The sequence below is a fragment of the Amblyraja radiata genome, chromosome 1 (genome assembly GCF_010909765.2).
Source record: "Amblyraja radiata isolate CabotCenter1 chromosome 1, sAmbRad1.1.pri, whole genome shotgun sequence".
Classification (NCBI taxonomy): Eukaryota; Metazoa; Chordata; class Chondrichthyes; order Rajiformes; family Rajidae; genus Amblyraja; species Amblyraja radiata.
This window is the reverse complement of record NC_045956.1, coordinates 54,049,744-54,072,726: the sequence shown is the minus strand read 5'-3', so window position 1 is coordinate 54,072,726 and position 22,983 is coordinate 54,049,744. Positions and strand designations below refer to the sequence as shown.

The 22,983-nt window shown below is 45.8% G+C and overlaps 1 protein-coding gene across 3 annotated transcripts in view; it reads right to left on the bottom strand.

Annotated features, from left to right (window-relative positions):
• lef1 (lymphoid enhancer binding factor 1) overlaps window positions 1-22,983 on the bottom strand; it is a 184,822-nt gene that overhangs the window by 79,551 nt on the left and 82,288 nt on the right. For all 3 annotated transcript variants that reach the window (XM_033022112.1, XM_033022110.1, XM_033022111.1), the window contains exon 4: window positions 7,980-8,112. In XM_033022112.1, coding sequence (XP_032878003.1) covers window positions 7,980-8,112 — 133 coding nt within the window. The remainder of the gene's footprint in view (window positions 1-7,979; window positions 8,113-22,983) is intronic.

The following is a 22,983-nucleotide window of genomic DNA, read 5'->3' as shown; positions in this document are numbered from 1 at the left end:
GGATGAAGATTAAGTAAGACAAATCGGTTACACAAATAAAAGAGTAGGGATTGATGGGTCAGTTTTGGTAGGGTGTGAGTTAAGGCAGGGGCAAGGGCTGGCCAGTGGGCATCAGCTAGTTGCAATTTATATCAGTGATTTTGATGTGCATCAAGTGTAATATCTCCAATACAAATGCTGGCATAACTCAGCGGGTCAGGCATCATCTCTGGAGAACATGGACAGAGGATGCTTCAGGTCGGGACCCTTGCTCTCGAGTTACGTCCCCATCAGCCAGGGAGTTGCTGGATAGATGAGGATAGAGGGAAACGCGTTGCTTTCTGCAGGGGGAATGACACCCTCAACACAGAGCAATTGGGGTGAAACTAATCCTACACTTTGCTGACTTGGCATCCCATCAGCCAAAATGTCCCCTATGCATGTTCTCCAGAGATACTGCCTGACCCGCTAAGTTACTCCCACATACTGTGTCCTATGCAGCATTCCAGCATCTGCAGTGCCTTGTGTTTCTGTAACATATTCTGTAACATGTAGAGGAACCAACGAGAGAGCAGGCTATTCTAGACTGGGTATTGAGTAATGAGGAAGGGTTAGTTAGCAGTCTTGTTGTACGTGCCCCCTTGGGCAAGAGTGACCATAATATGGTTGAGTTCTTCATTAGGATGGAGAGTGACATTGTTAATTCAGAAACAATGGTTCTGAACTTAAAGAAAGGTAACTTTGAGGGTATGAGACGTGAATTGGCCAAGATTGACTGGCAATTAATTCTAAAAGGGTTGACGGTGATATGCAATGGAAGGCATTTAAAGACTGCATGGATGAACTACAAAAAATGTTCATCCCAGTTTGGCAAAAGAATAAATCAGGGAAGGTAGTGCATCCGTGGATAAAAAGGGAAATCAGGGATAGTTATCATAGCAAAAGATGAAGCGTACAAATTAGCCAGAAAAAGCAACATACCAGAGGACTGGGAGAAATTCAGAGACCAGCACAGGAGGACTAAGGGCTTAATTAGGAAAGGGAAAATAGATTATGAAAGAAAACTGGCAGGGAACATAAAAACTGACTGCAAAAGTTTTTATAGATATGTGAAGAGAAAGAGATTAGTTAAAACAAATGTAGGTCCCTTGCAGTCAGAAACAGGTGAATTGATCATGGGGAACAAGGATATGGCGGACCAATTGAATAACTACTTTGGTTCCGTCTTCACTAAGGAAGACATAAATAATCTGCCGGAAATAGCAGGGGACCGAGGGTCAAAGGAGATGGAGGAACTGAGTGAAATCCAGGTTAGTCAGGAAGTGGTGTTAGGTAAATTGAATGGATTATAGGCCGATAAATCCCCAGGGCCAGATAGGTTGCATCCCAGAGTACTTAAGGAAGTAGCTCCAGAAATAGTGGATGCATTAGTGATAATTTTTCAAAACTCTTTAGATTCTGGAGTAGTTCCTGAGGATTGGAGGGTAGCTGATGTAACCCCACTTTTTAAAAAGGGAGGGAGAGAGAAAACGGGGAATTACAGACCAGTTAATCTAACATCGGTAGTGGGGAAACTGCTAGAGTCAGTTATTAAAGATGGGATAGCAGCACATTTGGAAAGTGGTGAAATCATTGCACAAAGTCAGCATGGATTTACGAAAGGTAAATCATGTCTGACGAATCTTATAGAATTTTTCGAGGATGTACTAGTCGAGTGGATAGGGGAGAACCAGTGGATGTGTTGTATCTGGACTTTCAGAAGGCTTTCGACAAGGTCCCACATAAGAGATTAGTATACAAACTTAAAGCACACGGTATTGGGGGTTCAGTATTGATGTGGATAGAGAACTGGCTGGCAAACAGGAAGCAAAGTCGGACTAAACGGGTCCTTTTCACAATGGCAGGCAGTGACTAGTGGGGTACCGCAAGGCTCAGTGCTGGGACCCCAGCTATTTAAAATATATATTAATGATTTGGACGAGGGAATTGAATGCAACATCTCCAAGTTTGCGGATGACACTAAGCTGGGGGACAGTGTTAGCTGTGAGGAGGATGCTAGGAGGCTGCAAGGTGACTTGGATAGGCTGGGTGAGTGGGCAAATGTATGGCAGATGCAGTATAATGTGGATAAATGTGAGGTTATCCATGTTGGTGGCAAAAACAGGAAAGCAGACTATTATCTAAATGGTGGCCGATTAGGAAAAGGGGAGATAGGTGTCATGGTCATTGAAAGTAGGCATGCAGGTGCAGCAGGCAGTGAAGAAAGCGAATGGTATGTTGGCATTCATAGCAAAAGGATTTGAGTATAGGAGCAGGGAGGTTCTGCTGCAGTTGTACAGTGTCTTGGTGAGACCACACCTGGAGTATTGCGTACAGTTTTGGTCTCCAAATCTGAGGAAGGACATTATTGCCATAGAGGGAGTGCAGAGAAGGTTCACCAGACTGATTCCTGGGATGTCAGGACTTTCATATGAAGAAAGACTGGATAGACTCAGCTTATACTCGCTAGAATTTAGGAGATTGAGGGGGGATCTTATAGAAACTTACAAAATTCTTAAGGGGTTGGACAGGCTAGATGCAGGAAGATTGTTCCCGATGTTGGGGAAGTCCAGGACAAGGGGTCACAGCTTAAGGATAAGGGGGAAATCCTTTAAGACCGAGATGAGAAAAACATTTTTCACACAGAGAGTGGTGAATCTCTGGAACTCTCTGCCACAGAGGGTAGTTGAGGCCAGTTCATTGGCTATATTTAAGATGGAGTTAGATGTGGCCCTTGTGGCTAAAGGGATCAGGGGGTATGGAGAGATGGCAGGTACGGGATACTGAGTTGGATGATCAGCCATGATCATATTGAATGGCGGTGCAGGCTCGAAAGGCCGAATGGCCTACTCCTGCACCTATTTTCTATGTATCTATATTAATTTTGCTAATGATATGAGTCTGGGAACCAGTATGAGTTATGTGGAGTTTAGATTTGAGACTTTAGAAATACAGCGAGGAAACAGGGCCTTCGGTCCACCGAGTCTGCGCTGACCAGGCAGAGTCTGGAGTCGTACCTGGCACAAAGGTTGATGATGGTGATTATTAGAGGTCAAATATCCCAGCTCCCATGCATCACTGCAGCAACTCTACAAGGCAGGGTGCACTACACAAACTTCTCCTGCTTCATCAATGGTGCTGCCACCGAAAAGCAACCAACAAAATCAAAGACTTATCCCACCTCGGTCATTCTTTCGTCTCTCTGCTCCCGTCAGGCAGAAGGTACAGACCCTTTAAAGTGCGCACCACCAGATCAGGAACAGCTTCTTCCCTTCCATTATCAGGCCCTTCCATAAGCTCGGGTACTCTTTGATTCATCTCAGCCCCATTGTGGACATAGGACTTTGTCTATGTAACTGATGTGCTACAATGCTGAGAACTATATTCTGCTGGACTGATTGTATCAATGTTTAGTATATATGATCTGCTTGGATAGCATTGATTTTCACTGTCCCTCGGTACATGTGAATAATAAACCTAAACCTAAATGAAACCTTCCTATTACCATAAGCAATAATTAGTAACGATAGCACAGTCAAAATCCATTCATATATTCTCTTCAGACAAAGCAACCCATGCCTGCAGGCAGAACGATCTAAATATCATTCAGGCTTGATGACAAGTACGAGTTATGCCATAAAAATGCCAGCTAGTTATCACGAACAAGAGAACGTCTAATCTACCTGCAGAAACAAGGAACTAACAAATATGTTAATTCAGTTTTGCACTCCCATGCAAACATATGTTCACAAGCATGCACAACTCATGCATGTAACAAAGCATGTGTATGTATATGCACTCATGCATCAGATGCACATTAACTCACATTTGAAGACACACACAGATACAAGCGGGGATACACTCTCACACAACACTACACATACATACACACATAAACCCAAACACAGTGGGCGGCCACGGTGGAGTTGCTGCTTTACAGCGTTTGCAGCGATGGAGACCCGGGTTCGATCACAGTGATCACGGTGCTGTCTGTATGGGATTTGTACGTTCTCCCCATGACTGCGTGGGTTTTCTCCGAGATCTTCGGTTTCCTCCCACACTCCAAAAACGTACAAGTTTATAGGTTAACTGGCTTGGTGTATGTGCAAATTGTCCCTAGTGTGTGTAGGATAGTGTTAATGTGCGGGGATCGATGGTCGGTGCGGACTCGGTGGGCTGAAGGTCCTGTTTCCGTGCTGTATCTCTAAATTAAACATACACCCACATGCACCCACACACACATACTCACACCCATAGACACACACACACACACACACACACACACACACACACACACACTTGCATGCATGCACGTACACCAACGCTCTCAAAACAAACTGAAAGCAGGCAACCCTGCTCATTATTTAGTCTGCATGCAGCACGTAAACACAACTTCCTTTCTGGTCTCCTTCTGTGATGATAGCACCGTCTCTGTGTTTGTTCAGCTGCACAACCCACAATAGGCAAGACCCCGTTACCGCTCATTACTTGTATCATCGCAGCGTAAATAAAGTATTGCGGCACTGGAGGCAATGCTTTGAAGATACCCTTGCTCTCGCCAAACTATTTCTAGATTTGAAGCCGCATTGTGGAACGGATTGGGACGACTCTTTGAGATAATTTCAGCTGATGACCACAACAGATCCCAGCGTTATTCAGGGCAACCGTACAAAATGAACAACAGCAGGTTAACCTCATTCTTAAGTTCTATTGGTGTTGATTTTGTCAACCAATTTTACAAAATGGCAAGATCTAGAATGATTAGAGCCATACAGCATGGAAACAGGCCCTTCGGCCCCACCTGCCCACGCCGTCCAACATGCCACATCTACTCTAGTGCAACCTGCCTGTGTTTGGCAGGTATGGTTTCAGAATGGCAGGCAGTGGCGAATGGAGTGCCGCAAGGCTCGGTGATGGGGCCGCAACTGTTTACCATATATATTAATGATTTGGAAGAGGGAATTAGGAGCAATACTAGCAAGTTTGTGGATGACACAAAGCTGGGTGGCAGTGTGAACTGTGAAGAGGATGTTAGGAGGTTGCAGGGTGACCTGGACAGGTTGAGTGAGTGGGCAGATGCATGGCAGATGCAGTATAATATAGATAAATGTGAGGTTATCCACTTTGGCGGAAAAAACAAGGGGGAAAATTATTATCTCAATGGGGTTAGGTTAGGTATGGGGGAGGTACAGCGAGACCTGGGTGTCCTTGTACCCGGTCACTGAAAGTTGGCGTGCAGGTACAGCAGGCAGTGAAGAAAGTTAATGGAATGTTAGCCTTCATAACAAGAGGATTTCAGTATTGAGTAGAGAGGTTCTTCTGCAGTTGCATAGGGCTCTGGCAAGACCACATCTTGGGTATTGCGTACAGTTTTGGTCTCCTAATTTGAGGAAGGACATCCTTGTGATCGAGGCAGTGCAGCGTAGGTTCACGAGATTGATCCCTGGGATGGCGGGACTGTCATATGAGGAAAGATTGAAAAGACTAGGCTTGTATTCACTGGAGTTTAGAAGGACCAGGGGGGATCTTATAGAAACATATAAAATTATAAAAGGACTAGACAAGCTAGATGCAGGAAAAATGTTCCCAATGTTGGGCGAGTCCAGAACCAGGGGCTACAGTCTTAGAATAAAGGGGAGGCCATTTAAGATTGAGGTGAGAAAAAACATTTTCACTCAGAGAGTTGTGAAATTGTGGAATTCCCAGCCACAGAGGGCAGTAGAGGCCAAATCACTTTAATGGATTTAAGAGTTAGATAGAGCTCTAGGGGCTAGTGGAATCAAGGGATATGGAGAGAAGGCAGGCACGGGTTATTGATTGGAAATGATCAGCCATGATCACAATGAATGGCGGTGCTGGCTCGAAGAGCCGAATGGCCTCCTCCTGCACCTATTTTCTATGTTTCTATGGCCTATATCCCTCTAAACCTATCCTACCATGTACTTCTAAATGCTTCTTAAATGTTGTGATAGTACCTGCCTCAATTACCCCTCTAGCAGCTCGTTCCATATACCCACCACCCTTTGTGTGGAAAAAGTAACCCCTTAGGTTCCTATTAAATATTTCTCCCCTCACTTTAAACCTGTGTCCTCTGGTTGGTTCTCGATTCCCCTACTCTGGCCAAGAGGTTCTGTGCACTTACCCCATCTACTTTACTTCAAGATTCAAAAGACTTCCTCCTACAATGTCCAAGGCTTCCAAGAGTTTTTGCCAAGTTGTTCAAACTATTAATTCAGCATAGACAATCTGGTATTTTTCCTCCTGTGTTACTCTGGATACTTGATGAAGCATTTTAAACGCTGTTCCATTTGCTTCATTTTCTTATCCTCCACCAGACAAATTCAGACAAGTAGTTTTTATGAGCCTGTCAACGAGTTAATAATGACACACGGCCAGCTGTGATATTCTCTCAAATTCATTCATAACAAACTGAGGCTTGAATACTGGGTGTGTCTTGAATTAGTGTAAAATACAAAGCCCCCAAAGATTTAGGTTAGACTTCTATTGATCTCATGATTCATGGAGATTTGTAGCTTAGGAGGCCGCTCAGCCCATTGTGTCTATGCTTCCCAAAATATGAATTTTGCATTCATTCCATTTTCCATCTTTTCGCTCACAGTTACTAATTTCTATGGTACACAAAAATGCTGGAGAAACTCAGCAGGTGCAGCAGCATCTATGGAGCGAAGGATATAGGCAACGTTTCAGGCCGAAAACCTTCCTCAGGTCTGACCTGAAACGTTGCCTATTTCCTTCGCTCCATAGATGCTGCTGCACCCGCTGAGTTTCTCCAGCATTTATGTGTACCTTCGATTTTCCAGCATCTGCAGTTCCTTCTTAAATACTAATTTCTATGTTTACATCTGACACAGAAATTGTCTCTGTAAATCATTCTCTCCACATTCCCATCAACATTCTTCTGATTGTATCACTCACCCATTGTCTAGGAGCTAACTTGCAGTAGCCCGTTAACTACCCGTTCACCATCCTGTCTTTGCGATCTTGGAGGAAACCAGGGCACCTGTTAGATGCCCACCAGGTCACAGGAGGATGTTTTGTTTAGTTTAGTTTAGTTTAGTTTGAATTAGTTTAGTTTATTATTATCACGTACACAAAAGTAGTGAAAAGCTTTTTTGTTGTATACTATCCAGTCAGTGAAAACATTGCTATGATTACAATCAAGCCGTCCACAGTGTATAGATACAGGACAAAGGGTGTAATGTTTATTATAATGTAAAGATAGTTTGAAGGTCTCCAATCAGGTAGATGGGAGGTCAAGACTGCTCTCTAGTTGGTGAGAGGACACAGTTAGTTGGTGACAGGAGTTGCCTGATAACAGCTGGATAGAAACTGTCCCTGAATCTGGAGGAGTGTGTTTTCACTTTTGTGTACCTCTTGCCTGATGGGAGAGAGGAAAAGATGGAGTGATTGGGCTGAGACGGGTTCTTGATTTTGCCGGTGGCCTTGCAGAGGCAGCGTGAAGTGCAGATTAAGTCAATGGGAGTGAGGTAGGTTTGTGTGATGGTCTGGGCCACGTCCACAACTGCACTGGAGGTCGGGATCAAACCCAGGTCATTAGAGCTGTGAGCAGAAGCTCAACCAGGTTTGAGCTCTTCCAAATGCTCCTCAAATGTGGTATGAGCTCCTGCTTCCACTAACCTCTCTTGCAGTGAGTTCCACACAACATCACTCATGGACTTAACTTCCCTCTAATCTTTCTGCCAATTATCTTAAGTCTATATTGCCCAGTCACGAACAGCTCGACCAAGGGAAATAGGGTCTTTCCTGTTCACATTGCCTCAATCTCATAATTTTATATGTCAATTAAATCTCCTTTGTTCCAAAGAAAACAACACCGTAACTTTAATTGTCCAATTGTAAACAGATGTTTGTAACACATCTGGTATATTCAGCTCTCCTGTATTCAGGGCCGGTCATAGTTTGTATGAGAGATGACTCACCTCGCTTAGAGCTGGTGTCTGTGGGGATTTGTGTCGGGTGAGATCCTGGCGCAAAGTGCTCATCGCTGTAAGTGATGAGAGGTGTCAGAGGATGAACAGCGTGGCAGGGCTGCACCACAGGCACCTTGTTTGACTGGAAGACAGGAAACAAAACAGTGCAGTTTCTGTCAGTAACAATCGATAAAAACCATACAGGCTTAATGTAACCAAACAGCGACAGGCAGAACATTGGCAGGAAAACAGAAAGCGGTATAGGTGTATTGTTGTTCCATGCACTGAAATACAGTTAATAACTTTTCTTTGCATTCTATCCAAACAAATCAGAGATACCAAATAATAAATATGATCAAGTCAAACTCAAGTACAATAGATAGAGTAACGGGTATGATGCAGAGTGCAGAATATAGTTCTCAGCATTGTAGTGCATCAGTTCCACAGACAAAGCCCAATGTCCGCAACGGGATAGTGAATCAGGCAGTACTCGAGCATATGGAAGGACCATTCAGATGCCTGGTAACAAAGCGAATGGAACAGAGTGCAAAATATAGGTATCAGCACAGTAGCGCATCAGTTCCATTGACACACACCAAAGTCCACAATGGGGCAGAGCAGAATCGGACAGTACTCCAGCACATGGACTGTTCTGAAGCCGGATAACAGAGGGGAAGAAGCTGTTCCTGAGTCTGCAGGTGTGCATTTTCATGCTCCTGTACCTTTTGTGAGGCAGGAATGGGGAGAAGACGGAATGACTAATGGAATGATAGGCCAAGTCTTTGATTATGTTGGCCGTTTTTCCAAGGCAGCACTAAGTGTAGATGAATTCAATGGTGGGGAGTCTGGTCTGTGTGATGGACTGGGCTACATCTCTAATTCTCTTCAATGTTTTGTTCTCCTCAGGTGAAGATTGTCACCACATCCAACAAGAAAATAAATTGGGGTGGCAGTGTCGCAGCTGGTAGAGCTGACCATCAGTGTGAAGAAGGACCCAGATATCACCTATCATTGTTCTCCACAGATGCTGCCTGACCCACTGAGTTACTCCAGTACTTTGTGTTTTTTTTGTAAACCAGCATCTATATTGTTTCTACATGATTTAAAAAATAATTCCATTAGGAGTATTTAGTTTAGTTTAGTTTAGTTTAGGTTCGAGATACAGTGTGGCCCTTCAGCACACCGATTCCACGCGATCATCCATTCACACTAGTTCTATCCTACACACCAGGGGCAATTTACAGAAGCCAATTCACCTACAAACCTGTTCGTCTTTGGAATCTTCCATTTCCACATGATGATCTTTATATGAATTTTCTTTGTTCAGGTTACTTTAGACATACAGCGAGGAAATAAGTCCTTGGGCCCAATGAGTCCTCGCTGACCAGCGATCCCCATACACTAGCACTATCCCATGCACAAGGGACAATTTACAATCTTTACCAAAGCCAATTAACCTACAAACCTGTGCATCTTTGGAATGTGGGAGGAAATTGGAGAAAACCATGCGGTCGCAGGGAGAACGTGCAAACTCCATACAGACAACACCCATAGTCAGGATTGAACCTGGGTCTCAGGCGCTGTAAGACAGCAACACCACACCTGCGCCACTGTGCCCCCTATACCAGGTTTATCAGAATGCTGCCAGGATTAGAAAGTATTAGCCTTAAGAAGAGGATGAACAAATTTGGATTGTTTTCTCTGGAGTGCCAGAGGTTAAGGGGAGACCTGATATAGGTATATTAAATTATATGGGGCATAGATAGGTTAGACAGTCAGAACAATAAAAAGCGACTGGGTTTTCCTGATGTTCTAGTCCTTGCTTCTCAGTCAAGAACCATCAACACAGATGGTGGTCTGACCTCTCCTACCCACATGCTTTCTGGAAGTTGACAGAGTGCCAACTGCCTGCAATCTTCTCCCACAGATGAAATGATGACAATTCACAAGGAGTTCACTGGATTTGAAACTCTTTGGAACAATCTGTGTTCAGGGACGGCAACATCTAGATGTTGTATGATGTTTCAGCAGCCATTTAATCACAATGCTTGAATTATTCATTACAAATTTTATGTAAAACTAAAACTTTATATTAAGCGTAAAAACAATTGAAAAGTTTGCATTAAAAACGAACTGCTTGTTTTAAATACCATATAACACAGGACAGTACAGCAAGGAACTGCTGTGCTTTGGCCCACAATGTCTCTGCTGGACATGATGCTGTTAAACTAGTCTCCTGTGCCTGCTTTTGATCCATCTCCCTCCACGCCCTTTCATGCAGCTATCAAAAATCCTCTCAAACACCACTATCGTATCTGCATTCATCACCCCCCGTGGCAGTGTGTTCTGGGCACGCATCACTGTTTAGACATTAAACTGTTGAGATACACCGTGTCCGCACCGACCAGCGATCAACTCGTACACTAGCACTATCGTACGCACTAGAGACAATTTACAATTTTATCAAAGCCAATTAACCTACAAAACGGTACATCTTTGGAGTATGGAGGAAACCGGAGTACCCAGACACCCGGAGTACCCAGACACCCGGAGTACCCAGACACCGGAGTACCCAGACACCCGGAGCACCCAGACACCCGGAGCACTCGGGCAGGATAGTGGCACATCGGTAGAGTTGCTGTCTTACAGCGCTTACAGCACCAGAGAAGCGGGTTTGATCCTGGCTACGGGAGTTTGTCTGTATGGAGTTTGTATATTCTCCCTGTGACCTGCAGGATTTTTCTCCAAGAACTTTGATTTCCTCCCACACTCCAAAGGCATACAAGTTTGCAAAGGCATACAAGTTTGCAGATTAATTGGCGGTATAAATGTAAAAATTGTCCCTAGCGTAGGATAGTATTAATGTGCTAAGATCGCTGGTCAGTACGGACTTTGTGGGCGGAAGGGCCAGTTTCTGTGCGGTATCTCTAAACTAAACGAAACTAAAACCCATGCAGTCATAAGGAGAACGTACAAACTCCGTACAAACAGCATCCATAGTCAGGATCGAACCTGGGTCCCTGGCGCTGGAAGGTAGCAACTCTACTGTTACACCACTGTGCCTCATACCTTTAAACCTTGCCCCACTCACCTTAAAGCTATGCCCGATCATAAAATAAAGGCATTTTCCTTTCCCCTAGGCGTGAGAGATGTGTTCAATGTATGATTGTACTGAGCCCTACATTATTGGATAGAAAAGTATCTGTGAATTCAAATCCTTCTGCAGCCTTCATTTCAAAGGCGACTTTTGACTAAATTCCTCAAGAGGAAAAATAACCTTAAATACATAGTAACACCACTGCACTAATTAAAACAGCAGGACCTCTTTCAGGAAGTGATGCTGCAATATTAAGCCTAACTAGCCACGGCCTCGATCTCTTGAGAGGAAGTGGGTTTTAATCTCTGTGGATTTGTATTTTATCATAAATCCTGTGGCTGAGGGAGCCTCGAGAATTGCTACCTCACGTGCGTTACCAAAACCAAGTAAAAAAATTAGCACCATCAGGACTTAATGCCTGAAACCTGTCAGGAGCAGGTTGAGATTCCTAATGACATTGATTGTCAATGCCAGCAAGACAAAGGAGATATTGATCAACTTCAGGAAGCAATTGACATTGACAGTGCCGAAGTAGAGATGGTTGATAGTTGTAAGCGCCTAGGAGTAAATATCACCAGCAACTTGTCATGGACCATCCATATAGAACCAATGGCCCAAATAGCACACCAATGCCTCACCAACATCTCTCACCAACATCTCTCACCAACATCTCTCACCAACATCTACAGATGCGCCGTGGAAAGCATTTTATCGGGATGCATCACAGCATAGTTTGGGAATTGCTTCGTTCAAGACCGCAATAAATTGCAGTGAATTGTGAACACAGCCCAGACCATGGGCGGACATCACAGGGGACACGGCTCCCGATGTTGAAGCCCCCGCCGGGCGATGGAAGATTCTGGGGCGGATTTTAAGCTGCGCCGGACGATGAAAGGCCCCGCGAACGGGCCGATTGAAGCCCCACGATTCGGGGCAGACGAAGCTGCTGTTGCTGGAGTTCGGAGTTGGTCACCAACCAGGTCAGCTCCTGAGGTTACCGTCCGCAGGGCTCACGGCCAAAGACTCGCTCGCGTGTGTGTGTGTGTGTGTGTGTGTGTGTGTGTGTGTGTGTGTGTGTGTGTGTGTGTGTGTGTGTGTGTGTGTGTGTGTGTGTGTGTGTGTGTGTGTGTGCGCACACGGGACCGCCCTTGTCCCGTATTTAAATGCTACTACTCGGGTCGAGGGGACTGTCAGGTCGGAGCGCCGTGTCCATCCCCACCTCACCCATCCCGACGTAGTATAGCCCATGGAGTGCAACAGCAACAGTGCCTCGCCCATGGCCCAGTCGGTTGGCAGCCCGGCCAGCTGTCCGATGTTCGGACCTTCGCTTACCGCCGACACCACCACCGCTCCTTCTCATGGCCGATCATCGGTTCATGAGTTGGATGGGGTGCCGGAGGCCCCCGGTGCCCGGGCCAAAACTCCTCAGCTGGCCCGCCGGCTGGGCTATGTGTGCAGTCCAGCACCCGGGCCAACTCATCATTCACCCAGCCACGGCCGAGTCGGTCAACGAATTGACGTCGGGAATTTGTCCCTTATTTTGACCTTTTGTCCCTTATTTGGGAGTGAGAAAGTTGGAAACCCTACTCGGCACACGTGACAATAAACAAAACGAAGACGTGATCTCGCTCCATCAATGCTGTGAAAGCTGGGGGTTGAATTGAAATGATATTTTGGTTGCCCGATGGACATTACAGGAAGCCCACGTTCTTCAATCAGCACTTGAAGAGGATACAGGTCTTCATATACACATCGGGCAGAGCAAGGAGTGGCTGGGTTCCTTCCTGAAGCTGTAGAGAGATCACACTGCTCACCTTGCCTGCCTGCTCTCCATCAGAAAAGCTCATCAATAGATTAAGTCAGTGAGTAGACCAGAGATTCACAACCCACAGCCCATATCAGCAAACCACTGCCGCCCAAAGTGATTTTGATGGATAATTCACTTTTACTTTGCTGATTTAAAATGTGCTTTGTTGGCATCGGCATGTCGAAATGAGAGGTATTATCGATATCGATTGTGTTGCATTACTGTCAGACAGCAGATACAAAACACTTCTTAATAGGATGATCAGGAAATAAGTTGAATGTGTGTGGCTGCCCCATAGAAGAGAAGAGTGGCTCAGAGCAGCAAATGGATTGTGACTGACTATATCCAAACTGAAAGATCATCAGACACATGCTTCAAAGATATTTTACATCAGAACAGGATGTAAAGATCATGAGGACGAAACAAGGAACAGCAGACGCTGGTTAATGTGCAGAAGGGCATTAAGTGCTGAAGTAACTATCTTTAATCAGGCTTTATCTTGCACTAAATAGCATTCCCTTTTTCCTGTATCTGTACACCGTTGGCAGCTTGATTGTGATCATTTTGCTGACTGGATAACACGCAGCAAAAGAGCTTGTCACTGTATCTCAGTACACCTGGTTATAAACTAAACTGAATGAAACCAAACTGAAGGTCAGGCTGCATCTCTGGAGGACATGGATAGTTGATGTTTCAGGTCGAGGCCCTTCTTCAAAGAAAGGTTGCGACCCGAAACGTCAGCTAACCACGTTCTCCAGAGATGCTGCCTGACCTGACCATCAGTTTGGTTTAATTCAGTGGTGTCCATTTGTGTGAGGACTGTGAGATCCTCTGCTGGGAATTCAGCAAGTGTAACCTGGAACATGAGTTTTCATCAGTTCCACGGGTCGGAGAGTTGTCCACGTTTCCCGAATCCAATCCCATTGCCATACTGAGCTCCTCCTTCCATCCCACCACATGCTCCTTGCCGTTTGTAGATAGGATCCCTCTGGACATTGTCAGTGGTTGTTCCTTTCCTCAGATTGGACTATTGTCATGTACACCAGGATGTAATCAAATCCTTTGTCACATGAAACTCCAGAGAAAACAGTGTACATGCTGTAGTGAGGTATACAATGGATACTTTGGGATGGCACAGTGGTGCAATGGTAGAGTTGCTGTCTTACAGCGCCAGAGACCTGGGTTCGATCCTGACTTTGGGTGCTGTCTGTACGGAGTTTGTACGATCTCCCCATGCCTGCGTGGGTTTGCTGTGGGTGCTCTGGTTTCCTCCCACATTCCAAAGACTTACAGGTTTTTTGGTTAATTTGGCTTCGGTAAAATTCTAAATTGTCCCTATGGTGTAGGATATTGCTATGGATGCGGTTCATTGGTCGGTATGGACTCGCCGATCTAAAGGGCATGTTTTCTCACAGCATCTCTAAACTAATCTAACGATACAATGGCAAGTTCAAACTAGCAGAATGGTACATGATTGTAGTGCAAAAGAATATTAAAGAATGAAGTTGTATGTTTTATGTTAAATTCTATGGTGTTGTGTTTATCTTATTTGTGTGCTGCATGGTAACTCAAATTTCACTGCACCGATTGGTGTAGGTGACTATAAATGTTATTTGTCCTTTGTAAAGTACAATAGCAGAATAAACAACTGAGGGAAAAAGTAAGAGTACAAGGCAGCACTTCCAGGATGGGTCTGAAGAAAAGTTCCAACTCGAAATATCATCTATCCATGGTCTCTGGAGATACAGCTTGACCTGTTGAGTTACTCCAACACATTGCATCTGTTTTTGTATACCAGCATCTACAGTTCCTTGGATCTACCTTCAGGAATGAGGTTTGAAAGGCAGTCACGATGGCGCAGCGGTAGAGTTGCTGCCTTACAGCGAATGCAGCGCCGGAGACCCGGGTTCGATCCCGACTACAGGTATTGTCTGTACGTAGTTTGTACATTCTCCCTGTGACCTTTGTGGGTTTTCTCCAAGATCTTCGGTTTCCTCCCACACTCCAAAGACGTACAGGTTTGTAGGTTAATTGGCTTGGTAAATGAAAAAATTGTCCCTAGTGGGTGTAGGATGGTGTTAATATGCGGGGATCCGCATATTATCCACGCAGTATCTCTAAACTAAACTAAACTAAAGTTCAGGAGTAAAATAGCAGTGGGGAAGAAGCTGTTCTTAAGTCTGGATGTTCAAGCTTATAAGCTTCTGTATTTTCTCCCAGAAGGTAGCAGGGAGAAAAAGGAATGGCCAGGGTGTCAACGCATCCTTGATGATACTTCCAGCCTTCCTAAATCAATGCAAAGCACCGTCAAGATAGACAGGATAGAAGGAAGTGAGGAGCTTGTAATAGACTAGGCAGTGTTCATCACTCTCTGCAGGTTCAGGCAGTCAAGAGCAGAGCAGTTGCCATAACGTCAGAATACTTTCTGCAGCTTATCTATAGGCGTTAAAGGGAATCATTGTGCCAAATGCGCTCATGTCCTTTCTTGATCACCATATCAATATGAGGGGAGGTTGCCGGAGGGTATGGATGCCAATAAACCTGAAGCCGTTGACCAACTATACTGTAGCTCCATTAATGAGGACAGGCTTTAGCTTAGTTTATTGTCACGTGTACCACGGTACAGTAAAAAGCTTTTGTTGCGTGCTAACCAGTCAGCGGAAAGATTACAATCGAGCCATCCACAGTGTACAGATACACTTGTTGTTTACCACCTCGCTTCCTGAGGTCAACAACCCAATTCTTTCATCTTGCTGACACGAAGGGATGGGTTGTTGTCCTGACACCATCACACTAGTTTCTCGATCACTTTTCTGTACTTTATCTCATCATTGTTGCAGATCCGGCCGACAGCAGTGGTCTCATCGGCGAGTTTGAAGATGACGTTCCACTTGGCCACATGTCCACGGTACACAAGGAGTAGAGCAAGGGGCTGAGCATACAGGATTGTATTCACCCCCTCACTTCCTTCTAATTATTTCCACTACATTGTCGGAGGGAAGCCCCACTTGAAGGTTTTCAGCCACCCAGTTCCTACTGAAGCAGATAGGTTGCGCTCCTTGGGATAATGAAGATTGAGAGGCGATTTGACAGCAGTGTATTAGTTTAGAGGCAGCCGTTTGCATCAGTGCATATTGAAGTCAAAGTGGGCTGTGACGAACGGCTTTCTTACACCAGGTATGGTTACGGTTTATAACTCATGGACTGTTGGACTGGTGGAAACAGAATCAAACATCTTTCAAAAGTAAATTGAATTATCACTTGCAGGACAATAAGTTCATAAGTTCTAGGAGCAGAATTAGTCTATTCAGCGCACCAAGTCGACTCTGCCACTTACTCTTGGCTGAACTATCTTTGTTGATCAACCCCATTCTCCTGCCTTCTCCCCATAAACTCTGACAGCCGCACAAATCAAGAATCTGTCAAACTCGACCTTTAAAAATATCCATTGACTTGGCCTCCATAGCCATCTGTGACGATGAATTCCACAGATTCACCACGCTATGACTAAAGAAATTCCTCCTCATCTCCTTTCTAAAGGTATGTCATTTGTTCTGAGGCTACGGCCTCTGGTCCTAGACTCTTCCACTAGTGGAAACAACCTCTCCATATCCACTCTGTCTCGGCCTTTCACTGTGTGGCAAGTTTCAATGAGGTTGCTCCCTTATCCTTCTAAACTCCAGCAAGTACAGGCCCGGAGCCGTCAAACGCTCTTCATATGTTAACCCAATAATTCCTGAGATCGTTCTTGTAAACCTCCTCTGGCCATTCTCCAGCGCCAACACATCTTTCTTCAGATATGGTGCCCAAAACTGCTCACAATACTCCAAATGTGGTCTGACCAGTGCTTTAGAAAGCCTCAGCAGTACACACAAAAGTAAATTGAATTGTTACTAGTAGGACAATAATTTGCAGACTATGTGGAATGAAGCATCATCAATGGTTTGAATGATATTTTTCAATATTGAATACTAGAGCAAGAGACTGAGACACAACCCTGGGAAGCATGAGTGTTGAGGGTCGATGTGGAGCAAATGTCATGACCAATTCTAATCAACTGATGCACTTTCTGGGTGGGTTTACACGATACCTGCGTTATAAGTATGCGTTAGATGGCAAATTATGTTGAAGGATTGGGGGATCTGTGCCAAGGTCGGGCAATCGAACGGGCAGCGTTGCATAGGTTGAATTCCTCTGCTATTTCTCCTGTTCAGCAAATCAGCGTAGATTTTCCTTCCTTGGGCCAATCAGCAGAGTGTGACACTCGACTCTCTTTGCTTCTGACATGTTTAGTATGCCGGGCCACACATCAAATGTGTGACGTGCTACAAGCAAGACATTTTAATTACATAGATAGGCGCTGAAACCAGGCACTGGAGATGATGTGAGGCTTGGATAGTTCAGATGTAAATCCGAAACTTTGAGAGTTTTCAATGACGGCATCAGAAAGAAATCTCTGTCTGTACACCTACATTTGCGGGACACAACACAATGCATGTGTATCTTGGAGTTACAGTGGAATTTCAACACAAAATGAAGCTGCAATGAGAATATATGCAAATAACGGATATATAGTAATCATGCATGTTATTAATCCATATTGAGCTTAATAGGAAAACCTGCTGTAGGCACTGCAGAACTAAATCAGGAAAACTGATGCTAGGTACAGAGATTCTCATCTTCCTCTGATTGAATTGGCTGAATCGTGTCTTAAGGGGAATTCAACCTGCACCGTGGTTTAATATGGTGGATTCTCTCTCTTAAATCGTGTTCAGGAGATACAGGGATGGCGTGCGACACCAGGAGGAGCGGTGCACAACGTCAGCATTGTGTGAGAAGGAAGAAATGCTGAAGTGTATTCTTCAGGACACTGCCCTCACAGAGATCAGACATCACAGATGGGTCGGGAGAACATTAGTCCCCCCCCCCCAATACCAACTCCCAACGACACATGATCAATGATAAGTCTGGTGACTCCCTTTGAGTCCTGTTCCTCTTCCACACACATCCTTATGTTGGTATCTCTGCATTGTATCAAATGGACTCCAAGTAACACAACTCCACAGTTACACTACCGTAAGCTTCCGAGTGATGGACCCCAAAAGATAGAGAAAGAGTACAAGTGAACTAGAGTGGAAAACAGAAGAACAGCGAGTCAGAGCCTCGGGGACTCGTCATTGTGCTCTTTTCTGTGGAATTAGCACTGTCGTGCGCGCACTGTTGTTCATTGAAACATCGCAGGGCAATCTAATAATCATAGTAAGAGGATATTGGCCAGATAAGTCATGGTTGGTTCACAGAGATACATTGGGGGGGACAATAAGCAGATGTGTCGAGGACTTCAGAGAGAAACATGGAACTGCGGATGTTTGTTTACAAAAACAGCCAAAAAATGCTGGAGTAACTGAGCGGACCAGGCGGTATCACTGGAGAACATGGAAAGGTGATGTTTCCGATTGGGACCCTTAATATCTGAACAGAAATACATCACGGAGAAAAGCTTGGAATGATCCCCACTAGGAGAACAAATGTAGGCCTGGATCACCCATATTTGTCCTGGACTAAAGGGCCTGTCCCACGAGCGCGACCTAACGTGGTCACTTGAGCCGTACGGCCGTGCGGGGCTGGTTCCACTTCGATCGCCGGAGCCGTATGGAGTTGTGCGGGGCTGGTCCCGACATCGCGCGGGGCTCCGAAAAACTGACACTGTTCAAAAATTCCGAGCGGCAATGGCCTGCCAGCCCGCAGCCGCATTGAGGCCGTACGCAGCGCCTCGACGGCATGCGCAGCGTCTCGGCGCCGTACACACCGTCTCAACGCCGTACTAGCATCTTGACGGCGTACGCCTAGCGCGAACTTCCCGCGGACTTCGATCGAACTTCACGTCAACTCGTACGGGATCACTCGACCTCCGCGTGGCTCCCGCTTCCAGTTTGGTCGCGCTCGCCGCATGTAGTCGCATGCTGGTGGCACAGGCCATGTACGGGGATCACTCGACCTCCGCGTGGCCCCCGCTTCCGGTTTGGTCGCGCTCGCCGAATGTAATCGCATGCTGGTGGCACAGGCCCTGTACGGGGATCACTCGACCTCCGCGCGGCCCCCGGTTCCTGTTTGGTCGCGTTCGCCGCATGCAGTCGCATGCTCGTGGGACAGGCCCTTTAGAGTCCAAAAGTCATACAGCATGGCCCTTCGATGCAACTTGCCCATGCCAACCAAGATGCCACATCTACACTAATCCTACCTGCTTGCATTTGGCCCATATTCCTCTAAACCTTTCCTAACCACGTTCCTGTCCCAAATGCCTTAAATGTTGTTATAGTAGACTTCGTTAAAATATTGGCCTAGGACGCTTGTCATGCATGAGGGCAACTAGGCAAGCCCGCAGTTTGATACCTTACTCGAAAACTGCACCTCTGAAAGTGCGGCACTCCCTCACACAGTGGGGGCGCTGCGAGTCTGCTGCCCTGCCAGCAGCGTGTTCTTTATTTCAACTTTTTTTGGTTTTTTGTGTGTGTCCAAATTTTTGTTTCAGTGTCTCTTGTGTCTTGTGTGGGGGGTGGTGCGGAGTGTGTGGGGGGTGGTGGGGAGAGGGAAGGGGGGAACCGCTTTGGTCGCTTCCTCGATGGAGAGGCGACTTTTTCCATGTCGCCTCCCTCGCGGCCTAACACCATGGATTGGAGCGGCCTTTCCCGGAGTCGGGCCTGGTGTTTCAGCAGCAGGTGCAGCATGGACTTTTCCATTGCGGAGCGGGCGAACCCTTGCCGGGGGCCGTCAGAGAGGAGTGCTCTGATCGCTGGCCCACGGACTGTTACATCCTGAAGCCGTGGTCTGCGGAGCTTCTAGCCACGGGTGTGGCGTGGACTTACCAACCGGAGCCTGGGATCGCTCACCGGGGATCCCCGGAGAAGAGCTCCGACTGCCGGCCTGCGGCCCAATAACATCCTAAAGCCGCGGTCTCCAGTAAGAAAGTGCCGATTCGGGACCTCCAAGCCGCAGAGTGTGTTTGACTGTCCCGACTTCGGAGTTTCAATCATCCCGACGAGAGGGCCTGTACATCGGGTTGTACGTAACGGCGACTACGGAGGGTTCATGGCCCTGATTACGGGTGAACAAGGAGGATTGACTGAACTTTGTACCTTTCACCACAGTGAAGAATGCTGTGGTGGATGTTTGTGTTAAATCTTATTGTGTATTGTGTGTGTTTTTAAATTGTATCGCTGCTGGCAAATTCATTTCACTGCACCTTCGGGTGTATGTGACGAATAAAAGTGACTTTGACCAATACAACACTAGCACCAAATCAACAGATAAGCCTTTGGCCACATTGTAACATTTCACCATCTAAGTGGGAAGGTCAGCAATGTCCTCCTCCACCAATGGCAGAATGAATGAAAGACCAGACACAATGGCTACTATACTGCATCTTTAACAATGTTGATGTCTATTGTGTATTGTTATGTATATGCGTGCACCTCACTCTGCCTTAACAAGGCTACCAGCATAATCAAGGATCAGTTTCACCCTGCTCCCTCCCTCTTCTCCCCTCTCCTGTCAGGCGAGAGTACAAACCCCGTCCCTCAAGATTCAGGGACAGTTTCTTCCGAGCTGCTATCAGTCCTCTCATCAGCTAGAGAGGGTACCTAACCTCCCAGCTACTTCATTGGAGACCTTTGAACTCTCTTTACTTGGACCTTATTGTACTTTATCTTGCACTAAAAATGTTGCTTCCTTTAAACTTTATCTGTACACTGTGGACGGCTTGTTTGTATTCATGTGTAGTCTTTTTCTTTAACTGGATAGCGCGCAAACAAGAGCTTGTCCCTGCACCACGTGACAATAATAGACTAAGCTAAACTAAGTATTCCAAAGCCCAGCCCGACCAAGGATATGCTTCTGAAATCGCATCACCCTTGTAATGAAGCAGATGCTGCTTCAAATGTACGTAGCAAATCATGTGTACATTTGACCAGGTAAATAAGTGGCCAAATCATTTGTCCCAAGTGTTGGTTGAGGGATGGATGTTTTGGCCAGGGGACCATGGTCAATATCTATTCATCTAAGTATCTAAATATCTAGCGTTCTTCACATCCACCTGAGAAGGCAGATGCGGCTGACCGCAGGGACGAACCAAAGAGACGAAATATTTTCCAACGAGAGGTATGGTGGCGCAGCGGTAGAGTTGGTACCTTACAGCGCCAGAGATCCGGGTTCGATCCTGGCCGCGGGTGCTGTCTGTACAATGTTTGTACGTTCTCCCCGTGACCTGCGTGGGTTTTCTCCGGTTATTCCGGTTTCCTCCCACCCTCCAAAGACGTGCAGGTTTGTAGGTTAATTGGCTTTGGTAAAATTGTAAATTGTCCCTCGTGTGTAGGATAGTGTTGGTCTACAGGGATCGCTGGTCCGTGTGGACACGGTGGGCCCGAGGGCCAGTTTCGGCGCTGTATCTCTGAAACTAAAAGGTATGAGCTTAGCATGATTCCCTGCTCTGAGAACATAGGCCTGGACCACCAAGATTGGTCACAGGAAAATCATGGTGCCATCAATGGATTTGCCCAAATGGATGCAGAACTAGAGGGGGAGACAGCTGAAGAGAAAAGCAAAATCTACATCACGCCTTGACTTAAGATTACTGAGTAATCGGTGACATAATTATCAGCTGCATTGCAATAAGATGCAGGATAGAGGTTTGCGTTTTAAACCCTGCCAGAAATGTACCCAGAGATCTATCATCGGAGATATTTCATCAGCCTTTTAAATACTAACACTGTCCCTCTCACACCTCCCTCTTTACTGGGAGTACAAATGCTTCCAAGTGAAAAGCAAATTTATAGCTTGCACCTTATTAATGTCTATCTGACCCCTTTTCCTCCCTCCAGTCACACAGGCTGAAAGCCGAACCGATGGATTTGCTGAATTAAACTATCCCCGATCTTCTCTTAATTTTACGGTTTTCAACTCAGATTTGCCTTCATGTGGGAAGCAGATAAGGAACTGCAGGATTTTAATTTAAGCTCCATCCTTTTCTTCTCTCCTGCAGGATGGAAACAGAGAGAAGAGGGAGTGTGTGAACAAGAAGCAGCAAGCCTGCAGAATCAGGTCAATTCCACATTTGCAATGAAACAGTTTCTTCCCCCCCCCCCCCCCCACACCTTGTGTTTGCTACTAAAGGAGGTTCAGGCCTGCGAAACTCTGCTAATGTGCCTGTGCCATCACAAAATGAACATGAAAGTGCCACGCATCTCACCAATTCAAATCACAAATGCGCAAATGAAATAATAATTAGTTTGACATCTTTGACAGCCTGTAGTCCTGGCTTCTTGACCTTGCTGAGGATTAACAGTGCACGTTTCACCAATTTTGTGCAATCTTTACTTGGAGGTCTAAGCTGTCATCTGGCATCTTTGTCTCGGGAGTTTTCAATATAATAAACTGTCCTGATAGTATGCATCTTGCACTGCCAGTCCAGGCTTCACTCTGTCAAAATTGATGCAAGGCAGATTGACTGGCCCCTGAGATCAAGGCCTTGCCTGACAGTGATCAGTAATTACTTGGGCAGGTTCGCCCCCTTCCTGGGTGAAGTAAAACTTCAAGGTCTTCAAAAACACCCTGAATGAATACTAAATGTCATCGCACACTGGAACTCTGAGAAAGCTGTAAGGCCATCCAATCATTTTGTACTTCAGGGAAACAGAGACCTGCAGATGATGGTTTAGACTCAGTTCCTCCATTTTTATAGGTTAGAAAGATTGTGGAACCAAAACAAAGACACAAAGTGCTGGAGTGCCTCAGCGGGTCAGGCAGCATCCCTGAAGAATATGGATAGGTACAACAAGCTGGAGTAACTCAGTGGGTCAGACAGCATCTCTGGCGAAAAGAATAGGTGATATTTCGGGTCACGTTTCACGTCACCCATTCCTTTTCTCCAGAGATCCTGTCTGACCCGCTGAGTTACTCCAAATTTTTGTGTCTACCTTCGGTTTAAACCAGTATCTGCAGTTCCTTCCTGAACATGGATAGGTGATCTTTCAGGTCAATGGTTTTTTATTGTAACATATGCACAGCACAGAGAAATTCATGCATCTCGAAACTCTTCTTCAGAGCCAGACCAA